This window comes from Bubalus kerabau, chromosome 1 (assembly GCF_029407905.1).
Source record: "Bubalus kerabau isolate K-KA32 ecotype Philippines breed swamp buffalo chromosome 1, PCC_UOA_SB_1v2, whole genome shotgun sequence".
NCBI classification, from domain to species: Eukaryota; Metazoa; Chordata; class Mammalia; order Artiodactyla; family Bovidae; genus Bubalus; species Bubalus kerabau.
Window position 1 is genome coordinate 52,205,478 of NC_073624.1, and position 16,600 is coordinate 52,222,077.

At 42.9% G+C, this 16,600-nt stretch overlaps 1 protein-coding gene across 1 annotated transcript in view; it reads right to left on the bottom strand.

Moving 5' to 3' along the window:
- RFX4 (regulatory factor X4) overlaps nucleotides 1-16,600 on the bottom strand; it is a 151,822-nt gene that overhangs the window by 121,801 nt on the left and 13,421 nt on the right. Inside the window, exon 3 of the mRNA XM_055574864.1 lies at nucleotides 2,486-2,546. Coding sequence (XP_055430839.1) covers nucleotides 2,486-2,546 — 61 coding nt within the window. The remainder of the gene's footprint in view (nucleotides 1-2,485; nucleotides 2,547-16,600) is intronic.

The window sequence follows — 16,600 nt, forward strand, 5'->3', positions numbered from 1 at the left end:
CTTCTTGATAATAATAAGACTAAATTTTACAAATTTTCAAACCTGATTTGGCTCTGAAAACAGATTTTTTTTTTTTTTTTATAAAAACAAATCCACTGCCTGGCTTTGTGAATTGGAAGATGAAATTTCTTCTGGAATGACATATGGGACCTTTTATTTAGAAAAATAAGTATTTTGTATAGACTTAGGTGCAGTGGGAGAACTGACTATGAGTATATCAGGAAGGAGAGAAGCCCTATTCCAGGATGTCCTTGTGGGACTCAGAAGGAAGATGTCTGCTGAGTGATCCACAGTTGCTAAGGTTTATCCAGCACCCACTCTTCTCCAGACACTGTTCAAGCCCTCTGTACATACTCTCTGTGACTACATTATAAGGAAAATACTACTGCCATCCCCATTTTACAGGTGAGTAGACTGAGGCACAGAAAGGTGAAGGACCTTGCCCAAGGTCACACAGAAAAGCACAGCTGGGAGTTAATTCCTGGCAGTCTTCCCAGGTGGTGCTAGTGGTAAAGAACCCCCTGCTAATGAAGGATATGTAAAAGATGAGGGTTTGATCCCTGGGTTAGGAATATCCCCTGGAGAAGGGCATGGCAACCCACTACAGTATTCATGCCTGGAGAATCCCATGGACAGAGGAGCCTGGCGGGCTGCAGTCCATAGAGCTGCAAAGAGTTGGACATGACTGAAGCAACTTAACACACATGCATGCAGTCTGATGTAAGAGATTACACTATCGACAGCCTCTCTGTTGCCAGGCAAATGTCAGAAGATCACAGAAAAACAGATGTGAACAAGGTGATTTTCTTCTAGTCCCTTTCAAATTCTTCACTCTGAAATGTACAATGTGTTCAGATGATTAAACCAAGAGTGTCTGCTGATTTCTAGCATTTCTAGAAACTCTCACTCCCGAAGTCTTTTATGTTGATCCTTCACTCGATGTACTGGCATTGTGGGAATTTGTGTGGCCATAATTTGGGTGGAAGGGCATAGGGAGAGATTTGAAGAGAGTAGTAGAGTAGAGTTTTAAATAAAGCAAAAAAGCAGCAAATGCAGCGAGAAAAGTAATGTAGGGACAAATTGAAGGAAACAAGCCAAGAGACTGGAAATGGAGCTCTTGAAAACAACCTTTGCTATCCTTGAAGCAAAACAAGCTGACTATTGAGACTCTTGTCGGAGAAGATTGAGTTGCATTCCTGAATGCTTTCTCCCAACATTGTTTTCCTCTCACCTGTGGGTGGATTCGTCAAAAGAATCTAATATGATTTGCTCATTAAAACCCATCTGCTTCCTTTTCTGATCTGGCCTCTCCATCTTTCCTGATTTTTCTGTTCCCTTTTTCTGAAGCAAAGACTTTGCAGTTAAAGTGATCCAGCCAGGTTCCTGCCTTTGCCACTTCATGGCTGTGTGTGTTTTTGGATAAATGATTTAACTGCCTAAGCTTTCTTTTCCTCATCTGTAAAATGGGCATAACAACACCAACTTGACAGAATTGTAAGAATGAAATGAGACACTTGTACAAAGTGCCTAACATGTAGCCTGGCACACGGTAGATTCATCCCTTTCTCTCTCCTTCCCCTTTATTAATCACTTCCTTCGCCTTTGTGGGCTGCACTGCTAGAAGCAGTAATAGCCCTTAACTGACAAAATCCTCTGAGGGGTGAGCGTCAGGTGTTCCTGTAGCCTTGGTGTTCAAAGCCAGAACATAATTTGTAAGTCAAGCTCTTAGAGGGGAATTTACCTGTACGTATCAAACATGAATGCAAACACTTAAACCACATCATTAACTGTTACATCAAGTCCAGGAATTCCAAATAGTAAGGGAAGAGCCACTCAAGTAGATAATTTGTATTCATGTTATTAATATCAAAAAATAACTATAGTATGAAGTGTTAGTTGCTCAGTTATGTCCAGCTCTTTCATAACCCTATGGACTGTAGCCCACCAAGTTCCTCTGCCCATGGGATTTCCCAGGCAAGAATACTGGAGTTGGTTGCCATTTCCTCCTCCAGGGGATCTTCCCAACCCAGGGATCGAACCTGTGTCTCCTGCACTGCAGGCAGATTCTTTACTCTCTGAGTCACCAGGGAAGTCAATTGTAGTATAGTTGCAATTAATTATTAATTTATTGAGGGGTCATTGGTAAGGGAGAACAGACCTATGCCTTTATAATTGGCTGCAACATTATTTATTAAAATAATAGATTCTATTCAAGTCAATAACAGCCATGTGGAATCCAGTCCTTGTCAGTGTTTTGATGTGGGGAAAATAAGTCTACTCCCAAATAAAATAAATATGAAAATTTAAATCTCCAGGCTATATCTAAGTTGAGTATTTTTTACACACCTGCAAATTAAATTGATTGCATATGGGCTATTGGGTGTCAAGTTACTATGACATTCCAACTGATATGCTGTGCTATTGGCAAGAAGACCAGTTATATGCGCTTCTCATCAAGAGAAAACTTGTTCAGAATGGAACTTACCATTGCAGAGTAGCAGGAGTGGAGTGGGGCTTGGATGCTCTGTTATTTTCTTTTTCCTCATCTGTTAAAAGAAAAAGGAGTAAACTTCAGTAGGAAACCAATGGGTGTTTCAGCTCTCCCAAGTTTCAAAAGACTACACTGTCCTCAAATGTTGATGCTTTGAGAGCAACGGCATTTTGGCTTTTTCAACATAAGAGATTTATCACACTTTAACAAGAAAAAAAGGAGAAAGTGACTTTTACAGAAAAATCTTATATCAATTTGTATTTTTATTTGATATAATATGTTACAGTATGAAGAGCTATCTCCATCACTGAATAGTAAGACTGCACTCCTCCAAATCCTAGAGACATGAATGTTGGTTAACTTAAATCTATCATGGTAATTTTATATCCTCTAACACCCTGGTAGATTGGGTGGGGCATGTGACATGGTGATCTGGACTATCAGATTAAGAAGAAGCCCTGTGGAACTTTTGGGAAAGTAATTTTTTTTCCTAACAAAAAGTAAAAAGGGCCTTGATTTCAAATTTCTGGTCTCCAAAACTGTAGGGGGGGGAGTCTGCTTTTGAAAGAAAGAGGGAGAGAGAGAGAGGGAAAGAGGAAGAAAGGGAGGAATGGAGGAAGGACAAAAGGAAAGAAAAGAAATGAAAGGAGAAAAGAGGGAGAAAGGGGAAGGGAGGAAGGGAGGGAAAGAAACAGAAGAGATACCCTGGTCTGACCTACTTTTGAACATGGCTGTGAGTGGACATGACAACTGGAGTGAGGTAGCAAACTTTCAACTGGGAAAAGAGCAGTCTGGGGACAAATTCAATGCCAAGGAAGTCAGAGAGGAAAAGGGGAAAAATCTGGGGATTCTGAATATCATGCTGTGCCTCTCATTCAGTTCAGTTCAGTTCATTTCAGTCGCTCAGTCATGTCCGACACTTTGCGACCCCATGCCTCTCATTAACCAACCCTAAAAATCCCTGCATCTTTGTTTGGTGAGATAATACAATTTTCTGTGTTAATAAAACCTCTTTTCATTGGTTATTCACTTCCCTGCCTCCAAAACCATCCAAACTGTACAACACTATTATTTCTACACATATCCACATTCATCTCTCTGACTTGAGTATCTTGCTTAAGAAGATCCCACTTAAGAGGGCAAGGATGCCTGATTTCAAACTAAATTACAAAGTTATAGTGATCAAAACAGTAGAACACTGGCATAAAAACAGACACAGATAAATGGAACAGAACAGAGGCTGAAATAAACTCACATGCACAGTCAATAATTTGTGACAAAGGAGCCAAGAACACACAATGGCAAAAGGACAGTCTCTTCAATAAATGATGTTGGGAAAACTGGATAGCAATATGCAAAAGAATTAAACCGGACCACTATCTTACACCATATAAAAAAATTAACTCAAAATCAACTAAAGGCTTGAATGTAAAGTCTAAAACTATAAATGTCCTAGAAGAAAACATAGGCAATAAGCACCTTGACATAGGACTTGGCAATGGTTTTTTTTGGATTTGATACCAAAGGAAAGGCAACAAAAGCAAAAATAGACAAGTGAGATTACATCAAACTAAAAATCTTCTGCACAGCAAAGAGAAACAGCAACAACAAAAAAGGCAGCCTACCTAATGTGAGAAAATATTTACAAATCATATGTCTGACAAGGAGTTAATATTCAGAATATATAAAGAACTCAACAACCCCTAAACAATCTGATTCAAAAATGGGCAGAAGATCTGAATAGATGTTTTTTCCAAGAGATATATACGTGGTCAATAGGTACTTGAAAAGATGCTCAACATCATTAATCATCAGGGAAATGAAAATTAAAACCACAGTGAGAGATCACCTCACATTTTTTAGGATGACTGTTATCAAAAAGACAAGAAATAACAAGTGCTGGTGAGGATGGGGAGAGAAGAGAATCCTCATGCACTGTTGGTAGGACTGTAAATTGGTGCAGCTACTATCGAAAACGGTATGCAGGTTCATCAAAAAATTCAAAATATAACTACCACATGATCTAGCAATTTTGGGTATTTATTTGAAGACAATGAAAACACGAGTAAGAAGAGATATCTGCACCCCACGTCTATTGCAGCACTATTTACAATAGCTAAGATATGGAAACAACCTAAGCGTCCACTCACAGATGAATGGATAAAGAAAATAGTTTACACATATATATACATGAATATTATTCAGCCATAAAAAGAATGAAATCTTGCAATTTGCAACAATAGTGATGGACCTTGAGGGCATTACACTAAGTGAAATAAGTCAGAGAAAGACAAATATTATATGATTTCACTTATATGTGGAACAACAAAAAACTTATAAATAAAGAGAACAGATATAGACTGGTGGTTGCCATGGGTTGTGGTAGGGGATGGGGGAAACTGGTGAAAGGAGTCAAGAGGTATATACTTTCAGTTATAAAATAAATAAGTTGTGGGCATGTCACGTACAGCATGGTGACTATAATTAACAGTACTCTCTGAACATTGCTAAGAGAGTAAATCCTAAAAGTTCTCATCACAAGAAAAATAAATTCTGTAACTATGTATGATGATGGATGTTAACTGGATTACTGGGGTCATCATTTTGTAATATATACAAGTATCGAATTATTATATTATACATCTGGAACTTTATATAGTGTTTTGTATGTCAATCACTTCTCAATTTAAAAAAGAAGAAAGCAGAATGGTATCTTAGTCATCTTTGTGTTCCCTCCAGCCAGTGCCTCCCATTGGCACTTAATTAAATAGTTGAGTCTGCCTTCCACAAATGTCTTCAACAATCTTAAAAAAATAGCACAAAAAGGAACATGAACATATGAGTCTCATAAGAACGTAGGTAAATAGATGCAAAGAACAATACTCAACCTCAACTGTTCACAAAGAAATAAAAAGAAAACAATGAGGCACAACTTTATATCTCTGAGAACAACAAAAATTTTAAAAATAATAATCCCTAAAGCTAGGGTGCAAACGGTCAAATTGACAGTGTCACACTTCTCTGAAGGTAGTGGTAACTGGTACAATAGTTTGGTAAGTAATTTTGCAGTGATATTGACAGCTATCTAAAATATTCAGTCACTTGGCCCCACAACTCAACTCCTAAGAATTACACTAAGTAAATAATTGAAAGGAAGGCTATGTTAAAAAACAACAGCAACTGCATTTTTTAAATAAGGAAAAATATATAAACATCCTAAGTATATCTCTGTCCAGCTTGTGCTGACTCGTGATTTACATTTTTGTTTCCCCTAGAATTGGCAGGATTTTTTTCTCTGAAAGTGAAAGTTACTCAGTTGTGTCTGATTCTTTGCGGCCCAATGAACTATACAGTCCATGGAATTCTCCAGGCCAGCATACTGGAGTGGGTAGCCTTTCCCTTCTCCAGGGGATCTTCCCAACCCAGGGATTGAACCCAGGTCTCACGCATTGCAGGTGGATTCTTTACCAGCTGAGCCACCAGGGACGCCCAAGAACACTGGAGTGGGTAGCTTTTTTTCTCTGCTTTTTAAAATTTCAGCACATCAGTCAACGTGGGTCACAAAAGATCTATATTCTAAAATCAACTCAAAACCTTACTGGCCATGATTGAGAAAAACCCCTCAACCTCTGGGCTTTATTTTTTATTCATTTGTAAACCTAGTCATTTTAAAGGGCTATTGAAGGGATCCTATTAATTAATTCAACAAAAATTCATTATATATCTAATGTATGCCAACTAGACACTGAGGATAAAGAAATTAAGCTCTTGTCCTAGAGTCTGGTTGGGGAAAGAGACAAACAAACAGTAGCGAGAGAAATCAGGTTCAATAAGAAGTGATAAATGCTGTGATGTGGGTAGGCAGAGAGCATACCGCCAACCCAGATGGCATGAAAAAGCAGGGCCAATCAAGAGAGACTTCCTAGGAGAAACCACAAGTAAGCTGAACCCTGGACCGGGCCAGAGATGGGAACAGATGTCAAGGAAGGTAAGATAAAGTCAAAGGTAGGGTGGAGAAGGTGAGGGGATAAAACCACGGGGATTTGAAAAATCAGGCCACCTTCCGAGAAGCAAGGTGGCTGAGGTCCTGGTCAAGAGGTGAAGGGGTGCAAGGGGGCTGGAGAAGTGCTATGACATCTGGTAATCCCCTTCAAGCTTTAAGACAATCTCTGGTTTCTAAACTGACGGTAATAATAATAATGCCTATCTTGAAAGGTACTAGGGAAGACTGAGTGAAAGGAACTCAGGGACTTCCCTGGTGGTCCAGTGGTTCAGAATCGCCTTGCAATGAGGAGGACGCTGGTTTGATCTGTGGTCTGGGAACTGAGATCCCATGTGCCTTGGGGCAACTGAGCCCGTGCACCACAACTACTGAGCCATGAGCCCATGTTCTGCCATAAGAGAAGCCACCACAATGAGAATCCACAACCAGAGAGTAGAACTCAGAGCTAAGAGCTGGAAAACGTCAGTGCAGGAGCTGCATGGCAAAGGCTGCCCTGGGCTGCTCTGGCTCTGAGGCCTTGGAGCGTCTCTGTTCAGCTGAAATCTACTGCAGGAAGCAGGCAAGGGAGGCTGCCTCTCTGCTCGGGAAAATTTATGGGGGGCAAACACAAGCGCACTAATAGGGACCCTGCACAGCAAACACACAGCAGGGGACAGCACAGCTCCAAAGAGGAAGTGGCATTCGAGCTGATCTTGAAGAGATGATCAGAATTTAAAACACAGCTTTGTTTACTGTTTGCAAAAATAATACATTTTTTTTTTTAATTTAGAAAATACATGGAAAATGGAAATCTCTGGAAACCCAAGTGCCTCTCAATAGGACACACTATTGTCAACTCTTCATCCTATCTACTGCCAGTCTTTTTTCGGTGTTCTCTTTTACACCCAAGTGCACACACACAACACACCTAACTTACGGTAAGTGAGGGTCACATAGCACATCCTTGTATGTGCTTGTACACTTGTACACTGTCTCTCTCAGTCACCCTTATAGGGACAGGTCAGATTTTGAGAGGGGGAAGCTGAGGGAGGGGGTGCTCCGGGGAGTTGGGGGGAGGGCAAGCAGAATGCAGAAAGGCACGGGGGAGGGGAAAGGCAAGTGGCCCATTGTCTGGAGCCAGAAAATTTCCCCATACCAGGATGATACCCTAGTGCTTCCTGTTCAGGGGATGCATGTAAGCTCAGTTGCACAGTCCTGTCTGACTCTTTGCAACCCCATGGATTGTAGCCCACCAGGCTTCTCTGTCCATGGAATTTTCCAGGCAAGAATACTGGAGTGGGTTGCCATTTCCTATTCCAGAGGATCTTCCTGAAACATGGGTCAAACCCTCATCTCCTGTGTCTCGTGCTGGAGCAGGCGGATTCTTTACCACTGAGCCATCTAGGAAGCCCATTCAGGGGTTACCTATCTCTATTGTATCAGGTTTTTTCCCCTGACTAAACTTTGTTAAGGCCCCATTTCCAATACCAACCACTGGTAAGAGAATTGGCTTTGAGGGCAGGCAGACCTGGGTTTGAGTTCCAACTTTGTCCTCAACTCTGTGAGAGCCTAAGCAGTCACTTGACTCATCCAAGTTGGAGGGCCCTCCCCTAAAACTTGAAAATCATAACTGATGTCACAAAGATTGTTTGAGGATTAAATATCACAAACTATGATAAAAAATAAAATACTAGAAACATTTAAAAAGAGGACTGTAAAAATACTGATAGCATTCACCAGCTAAGTACTTAAACCAGGCACTGTACACTGCTTTTCATTTGCTATCTTATTTTGGTCCTCCAAACAGTGTTAAGAAGTTGTTTTATATTCTTTTATACGTAAGGAAACCAAGCTTTGCATGAGGCTGAAACACTTTGGCCACCTGATGCGAAGAAATGAATCATTTGAAAAGACCCTGATGCTGGGAAAGATTGAAGGAGGGAGGAGAAAGGGACAACAGAGGATGAGATGGCTGGAAGGCATCACCGACTTGACGGACATGAGTTTGAGTAAACTCCGGGAGTTGGTGATGGACAGGGAGCACTGGTGTGCTGCAGTCCATGGGGTCGCAAAGAGTCTGATATGACTGAGCCACTGAACTGACTGAAATACTTGTAGGAAGCCATGCACCCCATGAATGGAGACTGGACTTCCCACAATGATGGGCATGAGGTGGCTACTGAAAGCATTTAGACAAGAACTAGTCTACCTGGAGCCAACAGGGACCCTTGGCTCAGTCATCAAACAGAGGCCTCCAACCTCTGCAGGCACTTTCCCTCCAGACCCCTGGGGACTTCATTCCCAGCATCTTTTCCTCAAAGACTGTGTGGGTCACACTTAGGCATCGCCCTCTTATCTAATGGCTCTCAATCCTAATTCCCCAGAAGTGCTGGAGAATGTACTCATTCATCAAATATTTATTGAGTATGTTCCAGCCCCATGCCAGGGGCTAAAGGGAGAGAAAAAACAGACATGGTCTCGACTCTCCTGAGCTCAAACTGTCAGCCAATAAAACGTAAGTCTTGGGCAAGAGCTGAGAAGGCAGACCCAAGAAGCTATGGCAGCACCAAGTAGGGGTATAAGCCCAGGCTTGGGATCCGAAGGAGCAGCAGGAGCCAGCTAGGCAAAGAGGACAGGAGAGCACATTTTAGAAAAATGAACATAGCCGTGGTTGATAGAGACTTTTGGAATTAGCCTTGCCAAGTAGCTCTTCATTTTAACAGGCAGAAATGCTTCAAACCAAATAAGATGCACCCTGTAAGGCAGAATTCCAAGCCGACAAGGTTCCTGGAGCCATTCATGGCCCACGCTGGGCCATCCACCCTCCAGGCCCACATCGCTTGTCCTACCAAAGCCAGAGAGCAACATCGGCTTAAAATTCCTCCCACTGAGATGCTGCCCAGTGCCTGGTCTTCTCTCTGCCCCTCCATTCTGCTCCCACTTTGCAGTTTTAATTCCTAATATCCCCGTCCTGGGAATCCTGGTCCATTTCCCAGTGGTGAGCACCTCTACTCCCCTTCCTGGATCTATGTCCTAATATTAACTTGGCAGTCAAATTCCCAGGCTCAGATCCTGGCTCTGTCACTTGCTGACTGTGTGACCTCAAACAAACTTTTGGTGCCTTAGTTTCCTTATTTGTAAAATAGGGGTAATAACAATTCTAAGCACTAATTGTGAGAGTTAACTAAACCACTCCTGGCACAAGGTATGCACTAAGTGGTCCCTGGTACAGTTATAGTTGTTACTCCTCCAGAGAAGTTGTGCACCCGCCCTGCCCTGTCCTGCCCACAGGCCTGGGTTTAGCTAGTCCTGCACCTGGGACAGTTATCCACTCTGTCCTCTGGGCTCCATAGCACCCTGGCTGGTCCCTAGTAAAGCTCTTGTCACGGGGTGCGATCACTACATGCTGATCAGTGCATCTGCCTTGGGGGTTTGTAAGCTCTGCGGGCACAGACCACAATCACCATGGTATCTCCAATACCCATACATGGAAGGTATTTGTGGAATGAATAAATGGCTAAGATAATACCACAATCAAAAGCTGAGTCTACCCATCTGATTGCAGTAAGCATATAAAGTAACAGTACTGCTTCCCTGGTGGCCCATAGTAAAGATTCTGTGTGCAATGTGGGAGACATGGGTTCGATCCTTGGGTCATAAAGATCCCCTGGATAAATAGCTATGCAGTATTCTTTACTGGAGAATTCCAGGGGCAGGGGAACTGGCAGGCTACAGTCCATGGAGTCACAGAGTTGGACACAACTGAGAAAATAACACTTTCACTTTCATCAGGGAATGTTCACTGGGGTCTTATAACATGCCAGGTACTGGGCAAAGCTCTTCACATTACTGCATTTAATTTTCATAGCTTCCTGAGACAGTGAATAATTTAATGAATGTGAAACATCAAATACTTGATACATTCTTAGTGCTTAGTCAATGTTAGGTTTAATTATGACTATTATCCCCTTTTACAGAGGAAGAAACTGAGGCTCAGAGAGGCAAAGTGCTTTACCTTAAGTCATACAGTTTAACAGTGGAGCCAGGAGAGGGACCCAGGCTAAGGGACACCCCAACCTCCCTGAACCCCAACACTTATGAGCCTCATTCTCCCTTCAAACCTGTAGAACTGAACTAAAGACTTTTAGGGAACATATTACCTACCTAATCATTTGTCTTCTGCCTCTATGCTGGCTGAATTTACAATATTTGGGAACTCTATTTTAGAATATTTCTTGCCTAGAGCTGGTGTGGCAGCGTTTAATATGGATGGAGAACGTTTCTAAATTAATTACTTCTTTTCAAATCCCAGGAAAGGTTCAAATTTATGTAAGCCTCAAGTTTCACTTCAAAGTTCTAATTCTATTTCCTTTCATTATACTAATCAGGCTGCACCTGGCCAGACCTCACCTGTTGGGAACAAATGGGGCTGCCAAACATTTCGTTCCCCCTTATCTACTTCCCTTCCAGCCCCTCCAAAGAGCACCAGCTGATGATCAGGGTGCCTGGACCAGGCCTTTGGCAATGCGCATCAGCCCCTGGCAGCAAACCCTTCTCCCCGTGGGAATGGGGCTAAGTCCCAAACAAGACTGTGATGTTGGCAGCACCGCTCAGAGGCGCCCACACCTGCTTCCTTTCACCTCCTCTGGGTAAATTCCTTCATAATCTTGGAGCAGGAAAGAGCCTTTCTAATGTTGATACAAAGCCCAAAGTCATATGAGGAAATTTTGAGAAATTTTACCACATGAGAAAAATCTAAAGTCTCTAAGTGGGGAAAAAACCCCCACCCTGTAAGTACTCTCTTGGGAAACTTGCAATCATACCACAGACAACAGTCTCACCTCCCTCCTCTTTTATTAAAAAGAGCTCCAATAAAACCAAAAGGAGGGCTTCCCTGGTGGCTCAGTGTTGAAGAATCTGCCCGCCAATGCAGGAGACACAGGTTCGATCCCTGACGGGGGAAAATCCCACATACCATGGAACAGCTAACCCCGTGGGCCACAATTCTCGAGCCTGTCCTGTAGAGCCTGGGAGCCGCAACTAATGAAGTCTGTAAGTTCTAGAGCCTGTGCTCTGCAACAAGAGAAGCCACCACAGTGAGAAGCCTGAGCACTGCAACTAGGGAGCGGCCCCTGCTCACCACAACTAGAGAAAAAGCCCGTGCAGTAATGCAGACCCAGCACAGCCAAAATTAAATAGATAGATATTTAAAAAACAAAAAGAAAAAGACCAAGATACATGAGTGGTGGAAAATGCAAATGTTCCTGAAATGTGAAAAGATAATCGATTTCAATGAAAATGAACAGTACACTAAAATGCCATTTCTCACTTATCAGATTGGCAAAAATCCAAACCACAGTCACAAAACTCTGCTGTGAAGCTGTGGGAAAGAGATGACTCCTATCTTGCAGGGAGAATGCAAAATGATGACCTCCCCCAATGTGGAAAGACATTTAACAGAATCACTGAAATCCTACATGTCCTTTATCCAGCAGTCCCACATCTGTGAACAGATACTGCCACTACTCCTGGACACATGGGAAATGACCAGGCACAAGGTTGGTCACTGCAACTTGGCTATAACAGCAAAAGTGTTGGAAACAGCACAGTGCTCTTCTAGTTAGCTAGATGACATCACAGTGGAATACTACACAGCTGTGAAAAAGAAGACTAAAAAAAAGAAAAGAATGAGAATGCTCTCTCCATTCTTACACTCTGCTGCTGCTGCTAAGTCACTTCAGTCATGTCCAACTCTGTGCGACCCCATAGACGGAAGCCCACCAGGCTCCCCCGTCCCTGGGATTCTCCAGGCAAGAACACTGGAGTGGGTTGCCATTGCCTTCTCCAATGTGTGAAAGTGAAGTCGCTCAGTCATGTCCAACTCTTAGCGACCCCATGGACTGCGCCCATCAGGCTCCTCCGTCCATGGGATCTTACACTCTAGGACTTATAATAAAAGCTAGTCACAGCAAAGTGTATATAAGGTGCTATTTTTTGTGTGTAAGAAAGTGGCAATAAAAGAGAAAATGGCAAAAAAGAACGTATATATGAATGTTTGTTTGCATAAAGAAATCAAATGCTGGAAGAATATACAATAAACATTGGAAATGCTTGAAGAATGCATAATAAACAAATATGCTTCCCATTAGGAAGCTTAGAAGGGAAGACCAGGGAGGGACATAAAGATCCTATTGGGGAGGGAATATCAGAAGGAAGAACCTCTTCAAATGGTTAAAATGGTCCTGGAGTGCCAAAAGCTGAAAGTAAATTATAGATATGGATTGTAATCTAGCATGGCTGTACAGTATTTTGCTTTGCTAAAAACAATTACTTAATAAGCACTCACCCCACTCCAGTACTCTTGCCTAGAAAATCCCATGGATGGAGGAGCCTGGTGGGCTGCAGTCCATGGGGTCGCTAGAAGTCGGACACAACTGAGCGACTTCACTTTCACTTTTCACTTTCATGCATTGGAGAGGGAAATTGCAACCCACTCCAGTGTTATTGCCTGGAGAATCCCAGGGATGGGGGAGCCTGGTGGGCTTCCGTCTATGGGGTCGCACAGAGTCAGACATGACTGAAGCGACTTAGCAGCAATAAGCACTCAGTAAGCACTTATGATGCCCCAGGCCTTCTATATTAAGTGAGGCCCAGTCCATCAGACATGCTCCTTTCCCCTCAGGGACTGACAGCTGTGGAGGGAGTAAGTGGAGGTGCAGAAGGGCTTGGCAGTGGGCTTCATACACAAAGGAGGAACTACCTAATTCTCCACAAGGAGAGGACAGATAGACACTCAGGGGGCAGAAACAACAATCTGTAGGGACACTTGCCTGGCAGCCCAGTGGTTAAGACTCCGAGCTTCCAATGCAAGTTTCAATCCCTGGTTGGGGAACTAAGATTCCACATGCCATGTGGAACGTTCAAGAAAATATTTAAAAAAACAAACAAACAAACAAAAAAAGGGCAGCCCATGATGGGTATGGAGGCTGAGGAAGGGCAAGAGTTGGAGGTTGTCTTAAATCATAACCTAAGCACTGGGCCTCCTACGCCTGCCTGCAGGGCTGCACCTAGGTTCCCAGCTGGGACTAACCCTGCAGGGTTCATCCCACATGGGCAATCCAGTCTTTAAAAGCCATCCTAGATGGACTCTCTGTGGCATGCCTTGCACCCCAGACCTCTGGCTCTAAGCCCCTGTCCTTGCTCTAGGAGCTGTCCCAGAGCCTTTCTGCTGTTGGCGGGGCTGGGGGCTTTTGCCTACAACTCCATGGGAATGTGGACCAGTTTAACCACATTTCTCTGGAACTCTCTCTTATGGAGTTAGAAAATACCAAACTGGATGATAACTGGACATGCCAAGTCGGGGGAGAGAAAAGTAAATTACACCTCTCTAGCCCTGGAATTCGATGGAATTTTAATGTTAATGATGAGTCGCATTAAACGGTGACCCACTGTGACCCCAGTTCTATGCCACCGTGCTGTTGAATTCCAACTCTTCCTGTCCCTGTGCTTTAAATATCCCCCTTCACCACTGGTCTGTCAGTAACGCCAGGATAATGAGCTGGTGAAGGGTTAGGAAGGGTAAGGGAAGCGGATGTTGCACGGGGTAGGTGGGAGGGAGCTGCCGAAGGGTCTGACAGTTGTTAGGAGTTGTCAAAGAGCAGAGGGAACAGGACTTTGTATGGACTGTCACTCATACACACTCACACACACACTCACACACACGCACACACACGCACATTCACACACTTTCACACACACACAGTCTGATAACTCTTGGAGATACAGGGAAAACTCTAGACATCTGCCCAGGATCTGAGATAGAGGCTGAAGTCATTTGGTTTAGCTCTAAGGAAACGGCGACCTGAGGCCTAGAAGACGGGCCCATCAGGGTTACAGGGCTGTGCAGTCACTTGTTCTGTTTCCCACGGAGGGAAACAGGAATCCCAAGAAATCCCACTGGGTTCCTGCTCTTCAGACCCATCCCATCACCCCAGTCTGTCCAGTTCCCTCCGTCCCACTGATATCACCCTGGGCTTCAGCCTCGTCCCCTTACCTGGGCCAGGTGGGAGCCTCTGAAGTGTCTTCCTCGCTCCAATTCACCTGCAGAGAACCAGACTCACCTTCTGAAAACTGGGGTCTGACACACCTCCACTCAGCCCCTGCAGTGGCACCGTAACTATGCAGCTCCAAACCCTTCGTCGGAATCCAAGTCCCTCACCAACTTGGTCCAAACTCTCCTCCCCAGTCCTGGTTCCCATGACCCTTCCATCTCTCTGCTCAAGACAGTGTGGAACACTCTTCAAGTTCAAAACCTGCCTTGTGGGTTTTTGCCTCCCAGTCCTTTACTTAAAGGAACCACATGGATCCTAGGAGACCCAACGCAAATGCCGCCTCCTTCAAGATGCCTTCCCTAGTCATTTTCCAACTGTGTGCCTGATCCCAAACTTTAGCATGCATTCTAATCACCTGGGGGGTTGTTAAAATGCAGAGTGTGCCTCAGTCAGTCTGGAGCAGGCCTGAGATTCTGCATTTCTAACAAGCTTACAGTGAGGTCATACTGGAATCCAGGAACATACCTGGTATGACAAGGTAGAACACGTTGCACAATTCAAGTGGAATTTATCACATACAACCTTGCCTTACTAATATGCAAACATGCGCCTTAGCTTCCCTTCTGGAATGAAAATTCTTTGAGAGCAGGGGCCTACAGAAGAGACAGTTTTTTTTAAGAGGTAAGAAATGTTTTAAATATTTATTTATTTATTTGGCTGTACCAGATCTTAGTTGCAGCAGGCAGGATCTAGTTCCCAGACCAGGGATTGAACCTGGGGTAGAACATCACAGACAAACTGCTGTAAACTAAAGACAAAGAGAAATATCTTTTTGTCTGAGACAAAAAGACACACCTCATTCAAATGAGTAAAAGTAAGTCTGATGACTAACTTTTAGAAACCAGAGAACCATGCAATGAAAACTTTAAAGGGTTGAAAGGGAAATAAAAATCTTACCAAACTAGAATTCTATATTCAGCAAAAATATCTTTCAAAAATAAAGGTGAAATAACAATGGTTTTCCTGATCTACACTACTCTATATGGCCCTACCAAAAATAGTAAAGGAATTTCTTTGGGTTAAAGAAGTAATGATTCCTGAGCTTCCCTGGTGTCCAGTGGTTAAGACTCTGTGCTCTCAGTGCAGAGGTCATGGGTTCGATCCCTGGTCAGGGAACTAGGATCCTGCAAAGATTCCACATGCCGCACATTGCAGCCTAAATAAATAAATAAAGTTATGAAGGAAACTAAAAAAGTTATCCAAGATGGAAACATGGACTTGCTGACAAGGATGAAGAGCCCTGGAAAGGGTCAATGTGTGAATAAACATCAATAAATATTGACTAATATGTAAGACAATGATAAAAATGTCTTACAGGGCTTATAACATAGGTAGATGTAAAACACACTAAAGCAATGGCACAGATGATGGAAAAGTGTTAAATTAGGTCAGGCTGTGAGAGCGTTCATGCCCTGTATTTGAAGTGGGGGAAGGATTCATGTGAGGCAGACATGAAAGGAAGGGTGCGGAATGCAATCCCTGAGTGAAACACTCTACAAGAACATCTAGTTGGAGAGTTAGCAGAGAAAAACACTTTAAAGTATTTACCTGTGTTAATCCCTCCCCCAAAAAAAGGAACAAGGGAGGAATAAAGAAATAAAGTCAGATGGGAGAAATAAAAACTAGATAGCAAGTTTGCTGATTTAAGCTCAACAATGTAAGTAACTATATTACATTTAAATGATCTGAATATTCCACTTAAAGATAATCTGACTGGTTTTTTAAAACTATATAAAAATCCTAATATTGAATTCAGAAAGGTTGAAAATAAAAAGACAAAGATATACCACAACAATCCCAATAAAAAAAAGAAAGCTGGTATAGTTATAGTAACATCAAATAAAATAGACATGTAGGCAATAAGTATTACTAGACATAAGGAGATGCTGCTGTTTAGTCACTAAGTCATGTGTGACTCTTTTTCAACCCCATGGACTGTAGCCCACCCCAGGCTCCTCTGTCCATGGGAGTCTCCAGGCAAGAATATTGGAGTGGATTGCTGTTTCCTTCTCCAGG